The sequence below is a fragment of the Osmerus mordax genome, chromosome 13, assembly GCF_038355195.1.
Source record: "Osmerus mordax isolate fOsmMor3 chromosome 13, fOsmMor3.pri, whole genome shotgun sequence".
Lineage (NCBI taxonomy): Eukaryota > Metazoa > Chordata > Actinopteri > Osmeriformes > Osmeridae > Osmerus > Osmerus mordax.
The window spans coordinates 3,171,315-3,194,833 of NC_090062.1; the positions used below are offsets into that span (position 1 = coordinate 3,171,315).

Consider the following 23,519-nt stretch of genomic DNA (forward strand, 5'->3'; position numbering starts at 1 on the left):
GGGTGAACATGGTACTCACAAAGCTCCCTTGGTTCACTGGCAGTGGAAAAGTGTATGCAGGTTAAATACACAAAGTCACTATACTAATGAGCCCTTATCCTGTTGACCGCTCCATTGACACGATGCATGACATACATTCACTCATTTGACTGAGTACATCAGTCTTACTATGGTCTATGACTTAGAACTCCCCCTCTCCCCCCAAACACTGTTGTCCATCTGTGAGGTGAGAAAACCGACAAGGCCTCAGTGTGGGGCCTAACTTTGACTTGTGCGTCGACACGCACCCCAGCGTCATCTGAAGGAAATGACATCGATAAGGGGAGAGACGCTGCTCATCTGGGCTGGACGCGTGATGTCATGAGACGGAACATGTTCAGGATGAGCACAGGGAGAGCGGAGGAGTTGTAAACAAGCCCGGAGCCGTCCCTTCCATCTCACTTGGCTCCACGAGCACAGGAGGGGGTAGGTGTCGGGGGGTGAGGAGGAGGTGTCGAAGGAGGGGAGACTGTGTCCAGACACTGGGGCGCACGGGGGGGGGGGGGGGGGGGGGGGGGGGGGGGGAAGGAGGAAGGAAGGAGGGGGGGCAGTGGGGGGGCTCTAACAGACACAGCAGCTGTGTAAACCCCAGCAGTCTGAGAGGGATGGAGAGAGTTTGGGGGGGGGGGGGGGGGGAGGACTTTCCAGTCAGACCAGTTAACCGTTCGCACTCTCTCGGCTCACTCAAGCCTATTGACACACCTCATAGATTTTCTGGGTCATAAAAGCAGTGTTCCGTTCAAAACGTGGGTCTTCTCATAGCATGCTTGATTACGTCTGCGTTTCCGCCGCTTTGGTACATACCATACATATCTGTAAACGCTAACCGCAAACATGCGCCGATTCACTTTTTATACTGAAATAGAATTAGGAAACGTGTTAAGTGTAGAGTAAGCCGGCGATAGGGAACTTGCTGAGTTCTGTTTGTCTGTCAGTGTGTGGCCTGTAACCGTAGCTTAGCTACAGAGTGGAGGCACCATTGTGGCCCACCCAGCAGGGTTTCCGGGGCGAGGCTGCCCCAGGATCCTCGGAGGAGGGAGCAATGCTGTCGGCCAAATTGGATTTCTGACTGAATGAGGAATCAGCTGCTGGGGGGACAATGAGAAGAGTGGAGCCACTGGCTCTTTGTGAGGCTGCTGGTGCTGGAGTGCCATTGATATGGTCCAGGAGATCCCGGGTTATGGAGATTCACGAGAGGCCTTTCTGACCGGGGGGACGGAATACCGGCTCCCCCAGCTGCCCAGCAGCATGAGTGGGCTCTGGGGGTCACCCCATAAATATCTAATCCTTTTCCTGCTGCTTTGAGTGACAACATGACCACTCCTTTAAGAGTTAACTCGGCCCTCCTCCTCCTCCCCACCCCTCCCCTGGGCCATTCACTCCTCCAGAATAGGCTAGGAGTGTTTCCCCAAACAGATCGTCACGTGACCGTCGGTCGACTCGGGTGGGTATTAACACGGTGACGCTCTCTCACTCTTGTCTCTGAGAGAGACAGAGAGAGAGAGAGACAGAGAGAGAGACAGAGAGAGAGACAGCCTCTCCAATTCCCCCTCTCCGCTGTTCAGGGATGCGCTGTGTAACCGGGACGGCAAGACATCATCTGTTGCGACGCAGACGTCCTGTCGCCCACCAGCCCTCTCTGAAGGGGAGGGGAGCGGCGCACACGCACTGTGGCGCATCAGCCCAGTCTTGCCTGGGAGAGGTGCGAGCCAACGTGTTGACAGGTTGTGGAGTAAAACAGGGGCGGTGTAGGAATGAGAGGTCACTGGCTGGCTGCTTCCCTGTCTTTGGGGGCAGTAATTCATCCCAGTTGTCGAGCTCACAGAGGAAGATGAAGAGCTTGTGGCAGAGCGGGCTCTTACCTCCCCCAGAGTTTAAACAAGCCAGGAGGGCAAGAGTCCTGATTTATTAACAGCGCACACGCGGGTGGAAGAGCCTTTCTCATTACTTTCACTGTAACTTTCCGTGTAACTATTGTAGTTGATTAGCTACGGTCCGTGCTGCACTGAGATGGTAAATGCAATATGCTGGAACAGTTAGACATTGATGTTGTTGAGCGGTTGTTTGAGACTAACGATAAAGATGTTGAGTCATTTTATGTATTAAAAAATGAATCATTATATCATAATAATCATCGATTTATATGTTTAAAATGTATTTTTGGAACATGTACGCCTGTAAGAACATATGTAAAACACTTGTCATAAAAAAATTACTTGATATAATCATGGTCTCTGAAAAACTGTTTGATGTGATCCACGTGGTCTTTAATTACGTTATATTATTTACTTAAATGGAACACAGTCTAAAACCCCAGTGTAAACATGAAACTGCCTCTGCCGTGAAACGTAAAGACTAACAATGAGTGAGCGTCATGGGGCACTGCGTAATGTGCCTCCAAATGAAAAGGCCTGGGTTTAAAACTTTAATAAGAATCCTCACCAGGGGAACTTTTTCACCATTTGCCTGCCACCAGTCCCAGAGCCTGGCCTCCTGGTAGAGAGTGACACATGTTGATTAGTTTACGGGACACAGAGTATTGCCCCCTTCCAAACACCCTGGGGGGGGGGGGGGGAGCTGGCTTTGTGTGGTGGATTTGGAATCCTGAATGTGGTCAGTCACTGTTTTTTTTTTATTTTTTACAAATGTTGTTCTGCAGCGCAAACACAGCAAAGAAAGCAGGCCGGCTCAGGCACGCTGAGCGCCCTTCTTTTTCAGTCCCGGTGAAAAGAATGAATTATTCAACAGTAAGCATGCTTACAGCTGGCCATTTGTGAGCTTTGATCTGGGAATCAGGCGTGTGCATGAATGCCCTTATTGTCATGTTATGTGTACACAGTATGTGAATTATTGAAAATAGCGAGGCCCCAAGCTTCATCTGGGAAAGATTACAGCACAGGCACGCTGGGCAACAGGGCTGCAGTCGAAAATCCTCAGATGCTGTTTATTTGTCCAGTAAGTCACATGACCTACTTCAAGCACCCTGGCCTCACCTAAGCACTCCTGGTGAAAGATGCCTTAAAGTCAATGCCTGGCCCCTCTGAATTACTCAACACCTGTCTGGGTGTGGCTGCCACAAGCAATCAGGTACTAGTCCAGACATCTTTGATTTATGTGAATAGGTTTTTTGCCTTATGCTTTCTACAGTAATACAAATCTCACACAGTTGAAACTCGTGATTTCATGACTTTGGTTAAATCACATCCTTTTTTATAATTGTAGCAACAGTAAAGTCTCCTGGTATACTTATTACTGTAATATAAGTCGAGAGAAGTGGCAATGTATGTGCATGTGAGAGAGAGAGAGAGAGAGAGAGAGAGAGAGAGAGAGAGCGAGAGCGAGAGAGAGAGAGAGAGAGGGAGAGAGAGTGGGATGACAGGCAGCAAGACAGAGAAACAAAGACAGAGTGAGAGAGTGAGGGGTGACAGGAGAAGATTTAGGGAGAGCAAGCAGGCGAGAGCCTCCCTCTCCCTTGACAGGTGTTGTTAATGGCAGTAACTCAAGAGGCTCTACCCAGACTGGCCTGCCTTTCATCTGGCACACCTGAACGGAGAGCGCTCCCTGGGCTCACAGCAGGTGGAGGCTTCAACCTGGCTGCCTATGTGTGCCCATTACACAAACAACAGAGCTGCATGCTGCACACCCTCTGCCAGCCTCAGCCCCAGAATCAGCCTCTTCCCCAGCCTCAACCCCAGCCTCACCCTATCTCTGCTATACTCATTAACTCTCACAATATCCATCCTCCCATGGAGCATGTTGTGTCATTCATCCTAGCTTTAATAGAGACTGCTTCTTCTTCCTATAACATATTTGTATGAAACCATCTCCTTGGTTCTGCATGTGCAGTGCTGTTGCTAAGTGAGAGGAAGCAAAGACACAGCCTTTAAATTAGCTGAGAGGGAAAGAAGCTGGGTAGGTTGTTTAAAGGACTTGTTCCATTACACAGAGGGGGAAAAGCAGGTCCATGGTATTGGTTGACTACAGCTGGACACATAATTAGAGTGGCTCCTTACCTATAATTTGCGTAATAGTTTAGGGGTGGCGGTATGTTATTACCATATGAAAAGGGGAAGCAGGGGTCATTGTACATGGCTGCAGCAATTAGAGCAGAGCTGAAGGCAGAAGAATGTTTGGAGCCGCCATTAATTAGAAATCACTACAAAGCCATGGTTTAATTATAATTTAGTGAGAACAACACTGTTTTAAATGAATATATTTCCGTTATTTTCTGTAACAGTATGAATGTCTGTATCTGTTTCCTTTCATAGCGAGAGGCTTTGAAGAGAATCGGATTCAATTAGATTCATTTGAAAGAACGGGTCTTTTTTCATGCTAATTCAACACGCTTCTTTTACATCTAAATGGAATTCTGTTTGTTTATTACCTGACAGACACATATGATGGGATGTCAGAGTAGCGGATCTTTGATTATGGGACATGCATTCTGCCGCTTTTGATCATTCACAGATTTACCAAAATAAATTAAGCCAAATGGCTTTTTACAATTAATAACATAGCCCTAATTTTGTATTTGTTGTATTTATTGGTAGGTCGCAATGAGTTGATAGCCAGATACATCAAGCTTCGGACGGGGAAAACGAGGACGAGGAAGCAGGTAAGACAGGAGAGGGGCGTGGCCTGCATGACACCGTAGACCATAGAGAGCCAGCATACATGATTGTCTCTGCTGGCTGTGCTTCTGCAGGAGAAGAGACTGGATGTGTACTAAACACACACGCGCACACACACACACACACAAGATGCATGTAGCTTTGCTGCATAATTGGGGCCGATGGGAGGCTGCTCAAGGCTCTAGAACAATGTGACTGGATGTTTCTGGATGCTGACGAATCTGTCTCATGAACACACACACTCTTACTTGCCCGTAAATAAACGAATCAAATGCACTCATATCAGTTTAGAAAATGCTACACGCTGTCTCACCCGTCAATGTTTTGGAGCCAAGCACATGCATTCCCATTCTATCACCCAGGGGGAGATCCATTACCGTCAAATCGGACTACTAGACAACACGTTTTTAAATGTAATACCTACAAACGCTACGTATGTTCAGTGGCTATTCATAGACTAAGTGCATCATCTGCTCACATGGCCAAGCTGGGGGTATCTGAAAGAGAGCTCCAGCCATGAGCTCCGTCAGTCTCACTGAGCAGGAAGTCCCCATGACCACTGGCTCGTAGTGCCATGAAACATGCCCCCGTGTACAGAGTGACTCTGAAGCTGGAAGTGAATAGATCCATTCAGAGCGCTCCAGAAAGTTGGGGACCGTCGGAGAGGTCCAGCAGAATTTGCGTTCACATTTTACAGTAGGATTCGAGATACTTGGCTGGAAAAGTATTAAGGGAGTGAAATAGATTGAATGAATGTGTAAGTTGCATACAGAACAATCTATAATGCAAGAGAATGCCTTGCAATGTGTCCATTGCCCCTCTGCTCTGAACGGCTCACACACACACACAAATGCATGCACACACTTTCGGTGTTGATCATTCCCCCGCGAGCTGCCTCAACAGACACTTGTATATGATTGGCCTGATTACAATAAAAGATTTCAGACAGAAAATCTGACACACACACCCCCCCTCCCCCCCCCCCCAACACACACCACACCCTCACCACCATCAACAATCCTATGACTGAGTGAACAAACATTATCTCCCAATAACTCACTATGTCTGGCAATAAATAAAAAAAATGCATTTGAATAGTGCACGAAATCTCTCCAGCTTCTTGTGAATGTTTAAGTTAAACTTGGCCTGTGCAAGGTTTAATTCTTACTCGCTGAAAGATACTAGACTGGCCTATTCTCATTCAGTACACAGCAGATCCCATCTGTGGCCTGTTAATGTGTGTTAAAGGGGCCTGCATTCTCCTTAATCAGCTCACTTAGGTGACAACAACAGGCAGCACAATGCTTAGGTGGCTGTGACCTTGTTGTGTGGCTTGGAGATCCTTCCGTTCTCCTGTTTGGCTGACAAGGCCTCTTAAAATCCCCTGAAGTGTTTTCAACAAAGAGATGTGTAATCCCTTTTTGTATTTCTTTTGGTTTCTTGTTTTGTCCCCCCTCTTCTTTTGTTTTTATAAATGGAGGTGTCTAGTCACATACAGGTCTTAGCAAGAAAGAAAGTTCGAGAAATCCAAGCTGCCATCAAGGTACGTCTGGGTCTGCCCAGTTGCAGGGGGGCTTTTCATCGCCATGGTTACAGGCTGTTCCTTTGTCTTCCTCCTCCCCCCCCCCTCCCGCAGGTGTCTAGTCACATTCAGGTTCTTGCCAGAAGGAAATCTCGTGAGTTTCATTCCAAGCTAAAGGTATGCGCTTTTCTGCTTTTGGGCTTGTGGTTGCTGTGCGTCTTACTTCATGTGTCCCCTTGGTGACAGTGAATGCCTGGTGCTTTGACTGCCGTAACCTAGATCCCCCTGTTCACCATGGTCTGTTTTGAATCCATAATGTAACCTCCCTCTAACCCATCTCTCTCTCCATCTCATTCTCTCTCATTCTCTCTCTCTCTCTCTCTCTCTCTCTCTCTCTCTCTCTCTCTCTCTCTCTCTCTCTCTCTCTCTCTCTCTCTCTCTCTCTCTCTCTCTCTCTCTCTCTTTCTCTTACTCACCATCCACTCACTAACTAACACAATTTGTATCTGTCGTTAGAAGATACGTATTTGCTTTGGGAAGAGCTGTAAGAATCTGTTCAATTATCAAAACAAAACAAAATTCTGATTGGCCGCCTAATTTAAATGTGAGTTTGAATGACAGGCATAGGAATAGGAAGGGCATGCGCATATTCAAAATCCAAAGACTGTGGACATTTAAAAAAAATAGTGAGCCCAATGGCATGAATTCTTAAAGCCACCGAAAGCAAATACATCCATCAGGTTCACAGTTTGTTTGTCTATTTTTGTGTGGCATGACTGTTTGTAAGACCAGAGTCTGGTGCAGGTGTTTGCCACCTGTATGTGGATGTGGGGAAGCATGCTGGCAAAATGCATTGGCTGTTGGTGAGTGGCTGAGAGCTGGAGTTTAGAGGCCGTCATCAGGACCTTCCACCAAGTGGACAGTCTTTAAAAGGGCATGCTTAAAGGCGCTAGGTTAAAGCCTAATGGAAGGGTCACCTATACAGATCCTCCTTCTGTGCTGTTGAAAGACTGGCTGCATTAGGAACGCCTTCCCTGCTGTACTCTGCTCCCTTCAGTGCGTCTGTGATAACTCCTGCAGTGACATGGCTGTCAGTCGCCTTCCTTCCTCCTTTTTCAGTGTACATTAGCCCTCACAGAACATGTCGGAACATCCCCACTGTCTTAACATTAAGCCAGTCATGTGTTCAGTCTTTGTCTAATATCAGATATTCCTAATGCGCAAATGTTTGGTGAAAATATAAAAAGTGCAAAACGTAGAAAATATGTTGTCATCCAATACATTAATGCAGGGTTCATTTTGTTGTGTTTTAAAGGGTTTGCAAGGTTTTTCAATACTTTTTGTGTTTTATTTTATTTATTTAATGAAGGGAAGACTACTAGCAGTGTCTTTTGACTTTCACACATTTATCCCATTCCCAGTTTTCGGGTGGATTAATGACCCCTCATTAGTGTGTGTGCGTGTGTGCGCACGTGTGTATGTGTGTGTGTGTCGGCCAGCCAGCCGTGAATGCATGCTCTTTCAGGGACACAGGCTGCCGTCTGAGTAAAAACAGACAGCTTTTGTATGGGTCTCTGTCTACTCTCATCTAAAGCAAATTAGAGATCGGCAGCAAAGAGAAATGCAAGCACCCCTTCCATTTACTGGGAGCATCTCTGTAGATCGGCACTGTCTCTTTTCCTATCTGAGGCATGTTGAGTGAAATGACAGTCATTATGCTGCCTTTCTCTGGGCACTCTCAAACGATGCTGTAGATGACCAATGTGATCCCATCCTATGAAATTACTGAGAGAAGAACATTCTCCAAAATGACCCACCTTCCATGATGAATTTGCTTATCCAATTTTCTTTGTTGAAAAAGTTATTGAAGCCTGCATGGATCATGATAACTATTTCTGACTATAGGCCTACTGTTATTTACAGGCAATTATGTAATTCCAGTGTTAATTCAAATCATGACAAAAATTGAAGCATTTTCTTAAATTCAGGTTGATTTGTTGGTGCCGATTCAAACTCAAGTCATGGATCAAACCAAACCTAAATTCACAATTGGAAATATTGTCTTTGAAATGCTGTCAACAAAATTTGGATAATCATTGCTAGAGGGTGCAGATCATTAAGAATAACAATTCATGTAAATGACTTCTGAATGCACACTCATTTGACGGTTCAACAGAGGGAACTGTAAAATGACAATAAAACCTTGTTTGTTTGCATTCAGGTTACAAGTATGGTAAGTATGGAGTTTTCTCCTTTGCCTGTGTTCTGCTTGTGCCAGGCCTGTCGTTTCAGAGCAACGCTGCTTCTTCCATAGTAGCTAGTGCCGTACTGTGTCTACCTGCAGAGTCTGTGGCTCCGTCATCCCAGCTTCCCAGCGCTCCACCTCGCGTCAGCTCCTGCCAGCATGCTCACCTTCCACTTCTGCCTCAGATAACAGCTCATTATTTCCGTGTGATCGGGAATGATCCATTTTTAATCATTGAATCTTTTTTGTCTTAAATACACTTCACTTGAGGTCTGTTGTTGAACAGGGCAAACCAGAAAGGCATTGGAAAGAAGGCCGCAGCAGTGTCTTGTCAGCCTGGTATTACCTTTAGCTCTGACACAAGTTAACTTTGTTGTTATATTATGAACTTTGAATTAAAAGTGGAATGTGTTGTTGCAAGTTGGATGAAATGCTGAGGTACAATAACTTTTTTTAGTCGAGCAGAAGTACAATTTTTGAAGTCTCTTCTTTATGAATGAGGGGAGAACGAACCAAAGCCTGTGTCCTTCGTTTTTATTCCCCTCAATCTCTCGCTCAGAAAAATATTTTCCTGACACAATAACCATTGGAGGGTACATGAACGTAAAATGAAGGAGTCAGTATATAATTCTACATGGTTCTGCAATTGTGATCGATCGGCCCGCTGCAAAACTTGCCTTTTAAGTGCATAACTGTATACCTGTGTACCCTCTGTACATTGGAATTCAATTCTCCATTCACTGTTTGCCGAATTCCTTCAACAACAAAAAAAAGCTCTTTAATGGCTGCAGCGATCTCTTTTAACATGCTTGCTATTTGTCATTGTGGGTGGCGACCTGTATTGCTTTGTGTGGTGAGAGAGTACGTGCGTCGAGAGATCTGCTGTTGTTAGCGCTCTCCCGCGTGCCCCTGGTCCCTGCGCCCTGTGAGTGCTCAGCCTTTTGTGACTGCCGTTAAAGGATCAGACGGTGAAGGACAAAGCCCTCCAGAGCATGGCCTCCATGTCCTCGGCCCAGATCGTCTCTGCCACCGCCATCCACAATAAGCTGGGCCTGCCAGGCATCCCACGCCCAGCCTTCCCAGGAGCAGCAGGGGTAAGATGCCTTGCCGAGATCCCTTCTTGTCGGTCCACTGGGCCCCCTGTCTGCCCCTGCTCCCCAGCCCAGCACACTGACACCTCGGCCAAATCTCATTACACACGGCAAGGCTTTGTGCTACTGGCCCTATCAGATAGGCACACGATCAGAACAAATGCTATGAGAGATAATGCATGCATTAACTGCGGTGAAAAGGACCATGTATTTTCTGCTATCTCTTAGCTAGCAGCACATTGCTTGTTTGGGGGTGTTATTTTTGTTGTCTATTTATTTATCTATCTACTTCTGTAGTTTTGGCAGGGCATGATATCGACTGGACAGCCTGGATCCTCTCAAGAGTGAGTATAGTATTTCGGTTTTAGAAAAGAGGCAACATGAGTTCGTTCCTGTATCGCTCTGTTTTATCTTTGTCCTACTTTGTATCTCCCTCTCAGTATCTCTACCCTTTGAACTATTTAATTCAATATCTTACTCTATGGTTTCACTAGTAGAAAGGTCTATGCTCCAGAGATAGGTGGATGGGCTCAAGTACACACTTTTCTTCTTCTGTCTCTGTCCTCAACAGTCCAATGTGTTGTGCGTTCCACATCCCTGGATGTTTCTCATGCACCACTCCTCTGTTGTTTCAGCATCAAGCCTTTTGCCCAACAGTCATATCCTATCCAGCCAGCAGTCACCACAGCCATTTCAAGTAAGACTTCAAAACTCCATGGTTGGAAACACAAAGTAAAATGTGGAGAGTACATTACTTTTGACTGACTTACATGATAAGAGATACACTTGTGTAAATGCTGTAGCATTTGTAGCGTGTGTGGCGGTGTTTGGGAGCGCCTGCTGGATGAGTGTTGAGTGTCTCCTGGTTGTGCTGCTGCAGGCTACGAGCCCACGACAGCCCCCGCACCCACAGTCCCGGCGTGGCAAGGCCGCTCCATCGGCACATCCAAACTCCGCCTGGTGGAGTTCTCCGCCTTTCTGGAGCAACAGAGGGACCCTGACTCGGTGAGTATATAAGAGTAGATGACCAGAGTAGATAAGAGTAGATGACCAGAGTAGATAAGAGGAGATGACCAGAGGAGATGAGAGGAGATGACCAGAGTAGAGGAGAGTAGACCATAGTAGATGAGAGTAGACCAGAATAGATGAGAGTAGACCAGAGTAGATGAGAGGAGATGACCAGAGGAGATGAGAGGAGATGACCAGAGTAGATGAGAGTAGACCAGAATAGATGAGAGTAGACCAGAGTAGATATGAGTAGATGACCAGAGTAGATGAGTGGAGATGACCAGAGTAGATGAGAGTAGACCAGAGTAGATGAGAGTAGACAAGAGCAGACAAGGGTGGATGACAGTTGATGAAAAGAGATAAAAGTAGACCAGAGTAGATGACAGTAGGAGAGAGTAGATGACAGTAGGGGAGAGTAGATGACAGTAGGAGAGAGTAGATGACAGTAGGGGAGAGTAGATGACAGTAGGAGAGAGTAGATGACAGTAGGAGAGAGTAGATGACAGTAGGGGAGAGTAGATGACAGTAGGGGAGAGTGAGTGAAGAGACCCTGATCATACCGTCATCCATCTGTCGTCTATGAAATATCAGCGTAGCCTCCCTCGTGGTCATGAAGGTCCTACTGACAAGATGATGAGATACATTGAAGATATGTTTGGCAATGGCCTTAATCAAGGCTTTGAATAGATTGACTAAATAGGTAGAATTCCCTTGATATGTTCCCTGTGTGTCCCTCAGTACAGTAAAACAGGAGCTGTGAAAAGTACTCTGAGCCATGTCATGTCATGGCTCAGACACGCAGACCGGCAGCCCCAATCTCATGCCTCACATTTTTTATTGTTTGCTTTGGACGGGAGCAATCTGTCTTGGTTTGTCTACATTCCCCCGAGAATTTTATTTTGCTATTGATATTGCATGACAACCATCATTAATCTTACATTTAGTTGAATATTTGAAATGGTTATGTGGCCCAAGGCTATAGTCTGGAGAGTCCCTCCCCAGACCAGTCCTGAAGTAAAGGGCAGCGGTGAATTAGAAAAAGCCATCATAATGCAATTTGATATTGTGCTTACAAAAGACCTTGTGACAATGATTCAGATTTGATTGTGTCAAAATTCCCAGAATTGTTGGTATTTTTTAATGTTTTGTTTTTATGCTGTGGACAACAGAGAAGTTGGCAAGTGTAAAAGCTCATGCTTTGCAGATGCTGAAAACACAGGGCATCAAACTGTTCCATAAAAATGTGTTTGTTCACACAGAGTTTGTTGCTATTGGCTTGATCAACAAAGGATCGTGCTACTGCAATATATCGATTATTATATATCTGTGAGAACAAAATCATAATATAAAGTCTCTTCAAATGTGTTTCCATGTTTCCGCTTTCAGTACAACAAGCACCTCTTTGTGCACATCGGACAGACCAACCACTCCTACAGCGATGCCTTGCTGGAGTCTGTGGACATTCGTCAGATTTATGACAAATTCCCAGAGAAGAAAGGAGGGCTGAAAGAGCTTTTTGGCAAAGGACCCCAGAACTCCTTCTTCCTTGTAAAGTTCTGGGTGAGTATTGTGTTATTGTGTATCATATTTGTACTGGTAGAGTGACTGATTCTTTAATAATGATACTATTATTAATAATCAATAAATGCTAACAGTATTTGTGTTAATGCACATTGATCAAAATAGAATATTGAATGTAATGGTGTTTTTTCATAGCATTTTAAAGCAGTACGCCAATGGGTAACTTAGTACATAAACAATTTGTTTGTTATATCTTAGGTGAATGGATCCAAACAGTTAAGATGGCTCTTTATGTGTCTGCAGAATGCACGTCGCTATATTTGGACTAGCATAGCAGGAGAGTTTGTGATCAAAGCACTTGCTAATTCAGTCTAATATCTCAAAACAATAGAGTGACCTGGTTGCACTCCTAATGGCTGTTTAAACATTGCATGTATTTTGTCCCCGATGCAAAATGCTAACTAGCGGCAGCCAACAAAGTGTCTCTCGTCATAGCCTGGTCGAGCCCGCTCAAATTCCTTTTGAAGTGACCGGCGAATCTAAATTTGAAATGAAAGGCAGAATCTACACAATAATGAAAGTACAACTGCTTTGCGTAATGAAGGAGGGGAATGTGGTACAAGGAAGGCTCCTCTATTTGTAGCTGTAATGAACATGATGTTGAGGGCATAGAGAGACTGCCCTCGGGGAGTGCATCCTTTTCATGAGCCCAAATCAGCCTTTTAACATAACTTCATTTAATCTTCCTTAGCTATCATCCTGTTCCAAACACGGATGCATTTACATGGTAATTTTGGGAGGAGGGGGGGAGGGGGGGGGCTGACAAGTGCTCTAATGAAATTTAATACATTCACTTCAAACAGACAGGGTATGAACTGGTTAACTGAATAATTCCACTTTGACCAGCTGATAAATTGGTTCGATTGTGCTAATTTTGCCTTGCGGTAATCTGTGCAAATGGCATACATTTTTGCTCACTAGGGGTCAGCATTGCCACTCTGTTGTTTACGCTATCACATTCCATGTCGTCCAGGAGCTGACGACTCCTCACAATGCCTCACATGTAGGACGTTCTGATACTCAAAACAATTATACACAAACTCAATCTCTCTCAATTCCATAGTAGCAAAACCTGTAATGTCCTTTTCTGATTGACAGTGAACAAATGAAAACAGCGGCAGGTTATATAAATAAACAACAGTTGACTGCCACCCCCTTACGCATTTGTTTTGAGACCTTGAATACTGAAGTGTTGTGTTTGTTCTGTTTCACAGGCTGACTTGAACTGCAACATTCAGGACGACTCGGGGGCCTTCTACGGAGTAACCAGTCAGTACGAGAGCTCTGAGAACATGACCATCACCTGCTCCACCAAGGTGTGCTCCTTCGGCAAGCAGGTGGTGGAGAAGGTGGAGGTAAGCACTGGAAAACAGACTTGCCCGTGCTCATATGGAGACCTGCAAAATGAACTACGACTGAGCGCTTCCCTTTAACATGCTCACTTTCCTTTCGCTTTCGCCTGTTAGACGGAGTATGCGCGGTTTGAGAATGGACGCTTTGTCTACAGGATAAGCCGATCTCCCATGTGTGAATACATGATAAACTTCATCCACAAGCTCAAACACCTGCCGGAGAAATACATGATGAACAGCGTTCTGGAGAATTTCACCATCCTGCTGGTAAACATGCCTCCCACCCACGCTCATACACACGCAGCACACGCACGCACACACACGCACACATGCATGCACACACACACATCCCACCCACATGCGCGCATGCACACACAATGAGGCTCAGGCCTGTGTATATAAGACCTTCCTCCTCCTTTCTCCTGGCTGGAGGGAGGGTTCTGGGCTCCTGTGGCTCTAGCCAGCCTGAAATGGAGCCTCTCACTGGGCTCTGAGATGAGCTGCTCTCCCCTACTCCTGCATTCCCCACATTCCACTGGGGATGGAATGCTGTGTGAGGAGTCTCATTATCTGCAGGGTGCGATGGAGGGATGGAGAAAAGGAGTGAGGAGGGGTGCAGAGGGGGAGGGAACCCCTGTTATTAGGCATCACATGGAGGCTCTTAAGTCTCTATTCTTCACTGCCCCGAGAGAAAGACCTTTTCAAATTTGTTTGTAATGCATGCATGGGTGTGCAGGGTGCACCCTCAACAGTGCCCTACATTTGTTTGGTTCATTTTCCTTTTCCATTTCATATTGACCTATTTTTTTATATGCGTCTCTCTGATTGTCAGAGCCTTTTTTGCTAATGTATTTTCCCCAAGAGGCTGATATAACGTCAGACTCAACGGCTTATCTCTGTTTTGGGAATATTTCTTTGGTTAATTTTCTTACAGTTTTTCACAATTGCTAAAACACATTCTTGAAACAGTCACCCATTTTCTCAAAACTGTAAACACAAAACCTCATCTTCAAGCACTATTTACAAAACCTCTGAATCCTCTTGCAAAATGAAACTTTCGCCTCAAAACAGTTTTACCTGTGCTCAAAATCAAGCTTTCGCCTCAAAACAGATTTACCTGTGCTGCTACACTGCTCTCAAATCATAAACAAAGTGATCAAAATGATATACACTATCAAGCAGTCAGTAAACAATACACAAAAAAATTGAAAACACATTGTTCAAAACATATAGTTCTCAAGGAGAAGATCATTTTTACGTAACCTCAAAACAAATTTAATATTTATCCGTCATTGTCTTTTGATGAACGACAACATGTTCTATCATAGTAGCTCAAAATGTATCAGAAATTACTACTCTGCTTTGCTCTCTTTTTTTTTGTTCTTTCTCCTCCTTGTACCCCTATACAGTACTGTACCCTACATCTCACTACTCACAACTCACTCTTGTTCTTTGTTGATATGAACCTGCAACCAGTCAAAATCTATTGAGCAGTCAGTACTGTTACTGTAACAAATGAAAAGCACAATGTTCAGGGCCATACAATTTGTTCATTGTACAGTATACAGCCTACAATGCACTGTACTACAGTATACAATACTACAGTAAAAGGGACAACAATCTAAGGAGTAAACATGTGATCAATGTGCTTCTTCTTGTCTTTGGGCTGGGTCAGGCCAGAGCACTTTGTCAACATCACAAGCAGTATTTTCCCACCTTCAACAACCTGTTTGCTCTCTGAACTGGCTTATATTGGTTGTGTCACATCATTTGAAACAAGTGAAATCAATTTTGAGTGGTTGTGTTTTGTCAATGACATGTTTTCTCTATTTGTATTTGATTGTTGCCATTTGTGTTTACCAGTATGGATGACATGTGCATTAGAGTGCAGAATGTGTTTTGAGAATGAGAATGTGTTTAGAGTTTTGCTGAAAAGTCTATGTGAGATCTGCAAATTGTGTTTTACCATGTGAAATGGTTTAAGGTATTGACAACAGACTGCACAATGAGCTACATGAGTTCAGGCAACTGAGAACTTTGTTCAGCCAATGGGTTTTAGTGTTTTAGCAATTCAGAAAAACTGTAGTGTGATAAAAACTAAACAAATTGTTTGCGGGCATGTGTGTGTGTGCGTCTCAGATCGAGGAGACTGACAGAGAGAGAGAGAAAGAGAGCGAGGGAGAGAGAGAGAGAGATAGAGAGAGAGAGAGAGAGAGAGAGAGAGAGAGAGAGAGAGAGAGAGAGAGAGAGAGAGAGAGAGAGAGAGAGAGAGAGAGAGAGAGAGAGGGAAAGAGAGAGAAAGAGAGAGAGAGATAGAGAGAGATAGAGAGAGAGACAGAGAGAGAGAGAGAGCGAGAGAGAAAGAGAGAGGGAAAGAGAGAGAGAGAGAGAGAGAGAGAGAGAGAGAGAGAGAGAGAGAGAGGAAAGAGACAGAGATGGTGAAATAATAGAGTGTAACGGCTGTCTCGGTGTGTTGCAGGTGGTGACAAACAGAGACACCCAGGAGACGCTGCTGTGTATGGCGTGCGTGTTCGAGGTGTCCAACAGCGAGCACGGCGCCCAGCATCACATCTACCGACTGGTGAAGGAATGAGACCCCTGACCCAGCCCCCTCCCCCTCCCCCCCCCCTCCCCCCAACACCCCTCCACAGAGACTTAAGAACCTCAAAACAAGTGGCAGTGCCTCTATCTGAAAATCACACCTACAAATGCTTCTCATTCATATTTTGGGTGAAGCTTATTATTGTTATTCATTCCCTGTTTTGTTTCTTAATGTTTGTGTTTGATGTTTGACTGCAGCTGTGAATTGTGGTACAGTTGTTTCATGTTTTGATACGCAAGTAATTCTATCATTTATAAGATGTTGGTCTCTGTTCGTAGGATGTACATATAAAAGTGGCAGTATCGAGAAAAAAAAACTCTTTTGGTTGGGGTTTAATTTGGTCAACAGACATACAGCACATGGATGTTTTCTTTTTTGGCCTTGTGATGTACACAAATGTGTTAGCCTTTTCTCTATGGGTTATGTGAACTACATAAAGTTATGAGTGTGCACTGTATGCCTGTAGATTATCAGTTGTGAGCGTCAATAGATACACAAACATACAGTATACAAACAATAGGTTTTCCAAAGACAATTACTTTAACATTATACATGTTACATAACATATAAAGTTAGTAAAAGGCGAGTGGTCATTGTTTCCAAGTTATATTCTTACTCGTCTCTTTAAGGGAAATCATCCCTGGTTTAGAATTCCCGCACCTCAAATACTAAAATAACAGTGAATACAAACACAGTTCACCTTGCATTTCTTACTCAGTTATACATAGCAACAAAAAATACCACCTTAACATAGTCCCACACTACAAAGGAGAACCCTCTCTTGGGAAAAATGGAAAAGATCTTTAAATGCATACATATTATGAAAACATGAAAGCACTACTTTTGAGAGGACTGTCACCTTGTCCTGAGCACTTGGTTCCTCTTCTATGACATGCCTTAGTGATTCACACTTCGGTCTGTGTTTTACAAAGAATCTTGAAAGAATCACGAAACAATGGATCACTTCTAGACAGAAGGCCTTGTTCAGTATGCTGTGGCATTGCTCCTGGACACATGCATTTTTCAATCTCACTTGACTTTTCTTTTTTTTTTTTCTCTTTGGTTATTGCAGTGTCATTTCTACAGAGTCGGATCGAGTGTCGCTGCCTTTCTGTTCACACAACCCTCTGACTCTGTGGCCTACCACGATGCTGAGCCTTAAACATGTCATGATGGTTGTGTGAATTCCAAAAGATGCCACTAAAGCTGTGATCTCTTTACTAAGCTGGAAGACTTTATTTTCACATTGTGTAGGGGATTCTGCAGTACCACCTGCCAAAGTGTAACAGTGTGTACAGTGCCTTAGTGTATGTGATAACATTGGAATTGATTCATTTCTGAGAATGTTTTTCGTTTTTAACACTAAAATCAGTTGTGTCAAGACAAATTAACTGCCAGTATTACATGCTGGTACAAAATTTAGCCAGACTTGTGAGATACAATTTTTTAACGGTATACAGAACATCAAATAACTCACTTTGCCTTTTCTATTAATAGACCAAAAATACAGATACATTCTGTCATGTCCTGCACTGTAGCGAGGAAGTGCCTTTGGTTTAGGATCTCTCCAGCTTAGAAAAGACAGAGAAATATTGAATTAAGTGTTGCTGAACCAAAAACAAAGAGATGTACGTGAAACTAATCACCGCATTGCCTTTCTGAAGGTTTGTAAAAATGACATGGTATAGTCTGTGGATGGCATGAAATAAATTATATATACAGTATATATATATATAGACATATATATATATATTGATTCTTACTACTACAGTATGATTTGATATTTTTATCTAAAAAATGCTCTGTTTGTATTTGTATTGTTGAATTGTGTTCAAAACCTGTTGGGATTAATTAGCAGCTGACCAACCAGAGGATGATGAGTCATTCAACCAACTGTCAGAAGTCACAGAGGCTAACATGGTCCCTTAGCATCACAGACACTCCCACAACTTTCGTCAGAAACAATATTTATCTAAATGTATCTTATTCTAAGAAAATGCTAATCTTTGCAGACAATGTTTCTGGAAAATGCAGATTACGTTTAATTTACTCAGTATATTCAGTACAGCCCTGAAACTGTGGTGTTCAGTAGGCCAATTTTATGTTTTATTTTGAGATGAGATGACTTTATTGTCTGTCACAAAGTAACAGAAATTTTCCTTTGATTTTATCAATGTGTTCTCTCATTTATTCCCTGTGTACTTGTCCATGTTTTATTGATTACTTGCTGGGATGTACCTATTTTCCTGTTCTACATGTACACAATGGTTTTGTGATGATGTCGTAGGTTGTATTACAAGCCCTGAGAGGGTGGTGATGCTGTTACTGCTGCACTGCTGGTACATTGACATGTCAGTTCCATCCTGAGGAGAACGACTGACTTTACCGTGCCTCCCTCGTCCCTGGTGGCCGCAGAACTGATGCCTTTGATAGGATGAATGTCTGGAGGACTCACTGTCTGAAGCAAGCAGGCAAAGAATGGATGTGTAAAGGAATCTAGACACAAACATATCAGCAGTTTAGCTCTCGTTGTTATTTGTTTGTAATTTGTCTAAGTGTAGGTACTGGTACCTTTTTGTTTCATTACCATTTAAGATATTGGCTTTAAAGGTGAACTCTCACAAAGTTCCGATAGTATCTTGAAAAAAAACTATTGCATTTGTGTGCAGAGATTTTTTTGTAAAAAGGTGCTTTGTATAAAATTATATCCTGGCTTTTCTTGGTACAGAAGTGTGATATCTTTTCATATCCATGACGGTAAAGCGTTGGAGCAACGGAGGGAAAATCAAATCTGCTATGTGTATGTGTTCTCTACTGCATATGGTCTTGTCTCCGTAACATTTTGATGCCTTCTTGAAAAAGTGGTAGATATTTTGTAGCTTTCTAGATACTTTGTATGTATACATTATTGAAGTTAAATAAATCAGGATGTCAATTCTGCATAGTCTCTCCCATCTTTTTCTCCAGACTCACATCAATGAACAACATATAATACTGAGCCCAGTGGGATTCTCTGTGGATGTCACAACCACAAAGGGGAACAACAAAACCCTGAAAACACGTAAGACATCCTCATATTTAGTTGTCACACTCCATTAGCATTCAAGATAAACAACTGCATTCACCACTGATTCACAGTAGATGGTGCCATTCTAGCTTCATGATTTGGGCACCCTGTGCTCCAAAGTCCTTTTCTTGTTTACATTTCCCTTTAATTGTAGTATCTGGGACTCATTTCTATAGACACTTATTGAATATTTTTAATTCATAATAACCAATGTCATCAGGAATTTGTAAATCTTTCCCTGACAGAAATATATATATTTTTTTCCAATTCATTTTTGACACTTACAGTAATGACATCCAACACTAGAGGGAGCCTTTGTCAACAACAAAAATTGTAGCTACACTGGATTGCAAACTTCAAGTTTGAGGTACTGCCATTCAGTAGAGCTCATGAACAGTTGCTCATTGTGTTCAATTAAGAGTGTGAAAGAGCATAATGGCTGTGTGTCAGGGAGTAATAAATATTCATTTAGGCTCCTTTTTCCAAAACCTTTTTACCTTGCTTTACTTTCACTGCACTGCTGTTCCCTGACATGACCTCCGGATGATGTGGTAATGCTGAATCAGGCAGAACAGCTCAGTCTTCACCAGAAGGCCTTTCCCAGCACACAGACACAATCACACTGAGCGCCTCACCAGATGTGCCCCCCTGCCTGTCTGTCTGGATCATGTGTGCGGAGGGGATCTGGAGTACTTTTTTTTAAATCCATGCACCATGCAGTGTAATCATCTGGGGGCCTGAGCCCAGCCAGATTTGGTTTCTAGGGAGGCCTGCTTACTGTACGCTGAGGCCAGGTTCACTAGCCTACTCAATAGGATCAGTTGTTATGCACACTTTATCTATGCAGTCTTCAGTGTATGTGGTCATGTGAAACCATTGACTGTCATTGGACTGACAGCAGCAAGGGACCTAACATCACACCAAACCATAACTGTCTACATCAATAGCCCTTGCTCCAATGCATGGTCAATTTAAAATCATCCACCAGGAATCTTATAGGGTGATGGAATAAGTATCTCTTGTCATTCAGTTGTAAAGCCGTCACTTGCTACTTCAAACCTCCTCAGTCAGATCTCACAAATAGTGATTCTAAATCACTATTTGTGAGTTATTCAAAATCAACCCCACTAATCAAGGCTGTATGTGTGTGTTTTGGGAGCTAATTAAGGCACAGAAACATCACAATTCCTCTAAAAGCTTTACCTGTTAAACCAATAAAATCCTTTAGATCCAGCTGGAACATGCTACTCTTCAGATCAGTTTGAAATACCTAAGCAAACGAGAACGTGTTCTACTTCTACTAACGTATTGATGTAAGATAGAGGTCAAACGGGGCAGGCAGAACATTGTCAAAACCTAGTTGGCTCAATACAAATCGCTTTTTCCTCACCATATGTTGGTTTAGGTCAAGATCAAGCTGACAGACTGAATATAATTCTACAGTGTGCATTAACCTCTCTCATCAGTCTGAGTCGGCCATTTTCTATCTACAGTGTCAGAGATTAGGGATAGTTTAATTTACATTACAACTTATATTATCCTATATTCAATCTATTAAACTGTATGCTCTGCGACGTCTGTTGACTTAAACTTGTTTGCTAGTGTTCTAAGATAATCCTCGATTGGTTTATCCAGTCTAATATCTTGCGCATTCATTGCATAAACTGTTTATAAACTGTTACATAAGTGTACTCTCAACGTATGTTGCCATTACAAAGGACAAAGACATACATTAACGGTGCTTTTTCTTGCACAATAGGCCTATATTTCACTTTTCTTAGTCTGACCATATAAAACATTTACTTTAGCCTTTGCAGTATTGGCTATTTTGAATCTGAATCTATTAGGCAATAATAATTACGTATATGGGAGTTCTAATTTAAAAACGTTTAAGTTTCTGTAAAAACAAATTGTCTTTAAACATAAAAATGTTCATCCCAATCGTTATAGTTGCTGCTGATGAAAAAAAGTATGGTACTAGTTGAGAAGTTTATGGAGAACAGGCCAGAGATTGATCTGGACATGTGATCAAGCCGACAGTCAGCCAGTCATACAGTGATTTTGCGCGCAGCGCGCAACGAACGCTGTTTGCTCTGTTGACTTACGGAACTCATTCAGAGCTGTGCAAACCGCGACAGGGAACACATGGGCTTCATAGCCGCTTCCAACTCAAGAAAGATCAGCTCGGGACGTCATGGATACACTTTCAGGGCACGCGTAAAATGAGAATTCTAATAGTCTCTATGTATGGACTTTTGCTTTTACAATATACTGATGCGGATTTACAATCGCTTTAGTTCTCAAAGGACAACAGATTTTTGTCGTCAGTTCCCTTCATCAGAAAGTAAACCGCACTAGATTTTTTTCACTAGTTTTTTTATTTTTAATTTCCAATTGAAAATGGAATCTGAGGAAAGTAAGATATCAGTGTGGGTTTGCCGAGAGGAGAAACTTGTCTCCGGATTGTCAAAACGCACCACCTGTGCTGATGTTGTCAAAGTTCTCCAAGAGGATCAAAACCTGCAACAATGTGTGTCTGCAGCCATGCTTTCTGGATCTCCACAGTCCTATTGCATTGTAGAGAAATGGAGAGGGTTTGAGAGGATCTTGCCGAACAAAACGAAAATTCTCCGCCTGTGGGGCGCTTGGGGAGAGGAGCAGGAAAACGTTCGTTTTGTTTTGGTCAAAAACGAGGCTTCTTTGGCTAACCACGGACCCCGAAGCGCAGAGGCGCGCGTAGTGCTGAGCAAAGAGAGCCCGTGCGTTTACAAGGGGACAGCCAGAGCCACCATGGGGTTCTCTCCGGAGAAACAACGTCGGATTGTTAGAAAAGCATTCAGAAAGTTGGACAAAATAAATAAAAAGAGGGCCCAAGCGGAGTCCAAGGATGCGTCATCGGCGGAGAAAATGGAAACATTGGTTCATCTAGTAATTTCACAGGACCATACTATCCGACAACAAATCCAAAGAATTAAAGAACTGGACAGGGAGATTGAAAAGTATGAGGCAAAAGTTCACTATGACAGAATAAAAAGGCATGGGATCAATTATGTGCAGGACACATACTTGGTGGATGCGAACCCCGAAGCACTCTCCGGCCGAGAGGGGGACAACCCCCTCTCAGCGGAGGCTGTTGCCCAGTTTGAGGAGTATGCCCAAAGGTGTGAGGAGGTGGTCAAACTACAAGAGGAACTGGCGGAGCATGAAGCGCTCATGGACAGCATCACCGTCGAGATCCAGGAGGAACTCAATCAGAGGTGGATGAAGCGGAGACAAGAAGAGCTGTCAAGTAAAGAAACTGATTCCAGCTCGGGGGAGAGCGTATCAACTGTCCCTGCTCCGGACACAACTTTAGTCCAGGGGGCAGATACATCATCAGAGAACGAGTTGCTACTGGAGGAGGAAAGGATCAAAACGCAACTGGATACAAGTTTATATATTGGACTTCGTCTGAATACGGATTTAGAAGCCATTAGGAATGATTTAACCCTGACCCAGGAGATATGGGGAGCAAAGGAACAAGAGATCCAGGATTTGCTGGAAAAAGTGAACTCTTTAAATGTAGAGGACAACACAGAAGAGACAGCTAGTACAGATAAGGACTTGAATCCTGTAGTCACTGAGACAACAATGTTGCGTCCCTTGGAGACAAAAAGTGAGTGGGTGGAGCAAGCCAGGGGGCTCTCAAAGAAATGTGACCCCAACGATGATGACTCAGACACAGGCCTGAGCTCCATGCACAGCCAGGACTCGGATAATCCCCCAGTGTGCGAGTCATTAGTCTAAATCCTGTGTTCTCCTCTGTGACTTTATTCACAGACTGAACATTTGGACCCACACAGCAACTCAGGGATATGACTGACACATGTACACCACAAATAGCTATGTGTTCCTCTCCAAAAAAGTCTCTACATTTATAAACTTTTTTTCATGTAGTTTACCCTCATGAATAGCTCAAATAGTCACTTATATGCACTTATAGCTACTCACATACGGTTGCTATCTGCCTGTTCTCTGCAACTATTGTAGTACTAGGATGTGACACGTCAGGGTATTCTGACAGATACAGTAAGTATTGATGGTTGAGGGATGGGCAACTTCTGATGTGTTTGCAAAAGTAAACAAAAAGTGACATTAGAAGACCATAAAGATAACAATGCACACATGTACAGGTCTTTGTAAGGATGGAAGTAGTGTCTGTGACAGTGACTTCTATTGGCACACTTCTGTATGTCTTAAATATGAAGGGTGTATGATGTTCTAAAATAAAGATTACTTATGGTGTTTATTCATGTGCTGTTAGCTTTCGAATAGATCATTCATTATAGTATTGCTATTGTAACAAATATAGAAATTAAATATAATTGTATTTCAGATATGT

The 23,519-nt window shown here is 43.4% G+C and overlaps 2 protein-coding genes across 5 annotated transcripts in view; both read left to right on the forward strand.

Annotated features, from left to right (window-relative positions):
• The window catches only part of tead1b (TEA domain family member 1b), a 45,037-nt gene extending 26,032 nt beyond the window's left edge, over positions 1-19,005 (forward strand). Inside the window, exons 4-14 of one of the 3 annotated variants that reach the window (XM_067248837.1) lie at positions 4,590-4,654; positions 6,151-6,213; positions 6,307-6,369; positions 9,397-9,531; positions 9,826-9,872; positions 10,164-10,225; positions 10,409-10,533; positions 11,923-12,096; positions 13,332-13,472; positions 13,584-13,736; positions 15,949-19,005. In XM_067248837.1, the coding sequence (XP_067104938.1) occupies positions 4,590-4,654; positions 6,151-6,213; positions 6,307-6,369; positions 9,397-9,531; positions 9,826-9,872; positions 10,164-10,225; positions 10,409-10,533; positions 11,923-12,096; positions 13,332-13,472; positions 13,584-13,736; positions 15,949-16,062 (1,142 nt within the window). In that variant the 3' untranslated portion in view covers positions 16,063-19,005. Of the gene's footprint in view, positions 1-4,589; positions 4,655-6,150; positions 6,370-9,396; positions 9,532-9,825; positions 9,873-10,163; positions 10,226-10,408; positions 10,534-11,922; positions 12,097-13,331; positions 13,473-13,583; positions 13,737-15,948 lie in introns of those variants that run through there. The other 2 variants (XM_067248838.1, XM_067248839.1) reach the window with 2 other exon arrangements.
• A 2,533-nt stretch (positions 19,006-21,538) lies between these two features.
• rassf10b (Ras association domain family member 10b) lies at positions 21,539-23,379 on the forward strand. 2 transcript variants are annotated; one of them, XM_067249343.1, is made up of 2 exons: positions 21,539-22,459; positions 22,520-23,379. In XM_067249343.1, the coding sequence occupies exons 1-2, from the start codon at positions 21,539-21,541 to the stop codon at positions 22,922-22,924; spliced, it is 1,326 nt and encodes a 441-aa protein (XP_067105444.1). In that variant the 3' UTR covers positions 22,925-23,379. The 2 variants fall into 2 exon arrangements, with proteins under 2 accessions (XP_067105444.1, XP_067105443.1); XM_067249342.1 differs by having other exon boundaries at positions 21,539-23,379.
• Positions 23,380-23,519: the final 140 nt, after the last annotated feature.

Coding starts and splice junctions, on each gene's coding strand:
- rassf10b (XM_067249342.1), top strand. CDS start 21,539: ATGGAATCTGAGGAAAGTAAGATATCAGTGTGGGTTTGCCGAGAGGAG.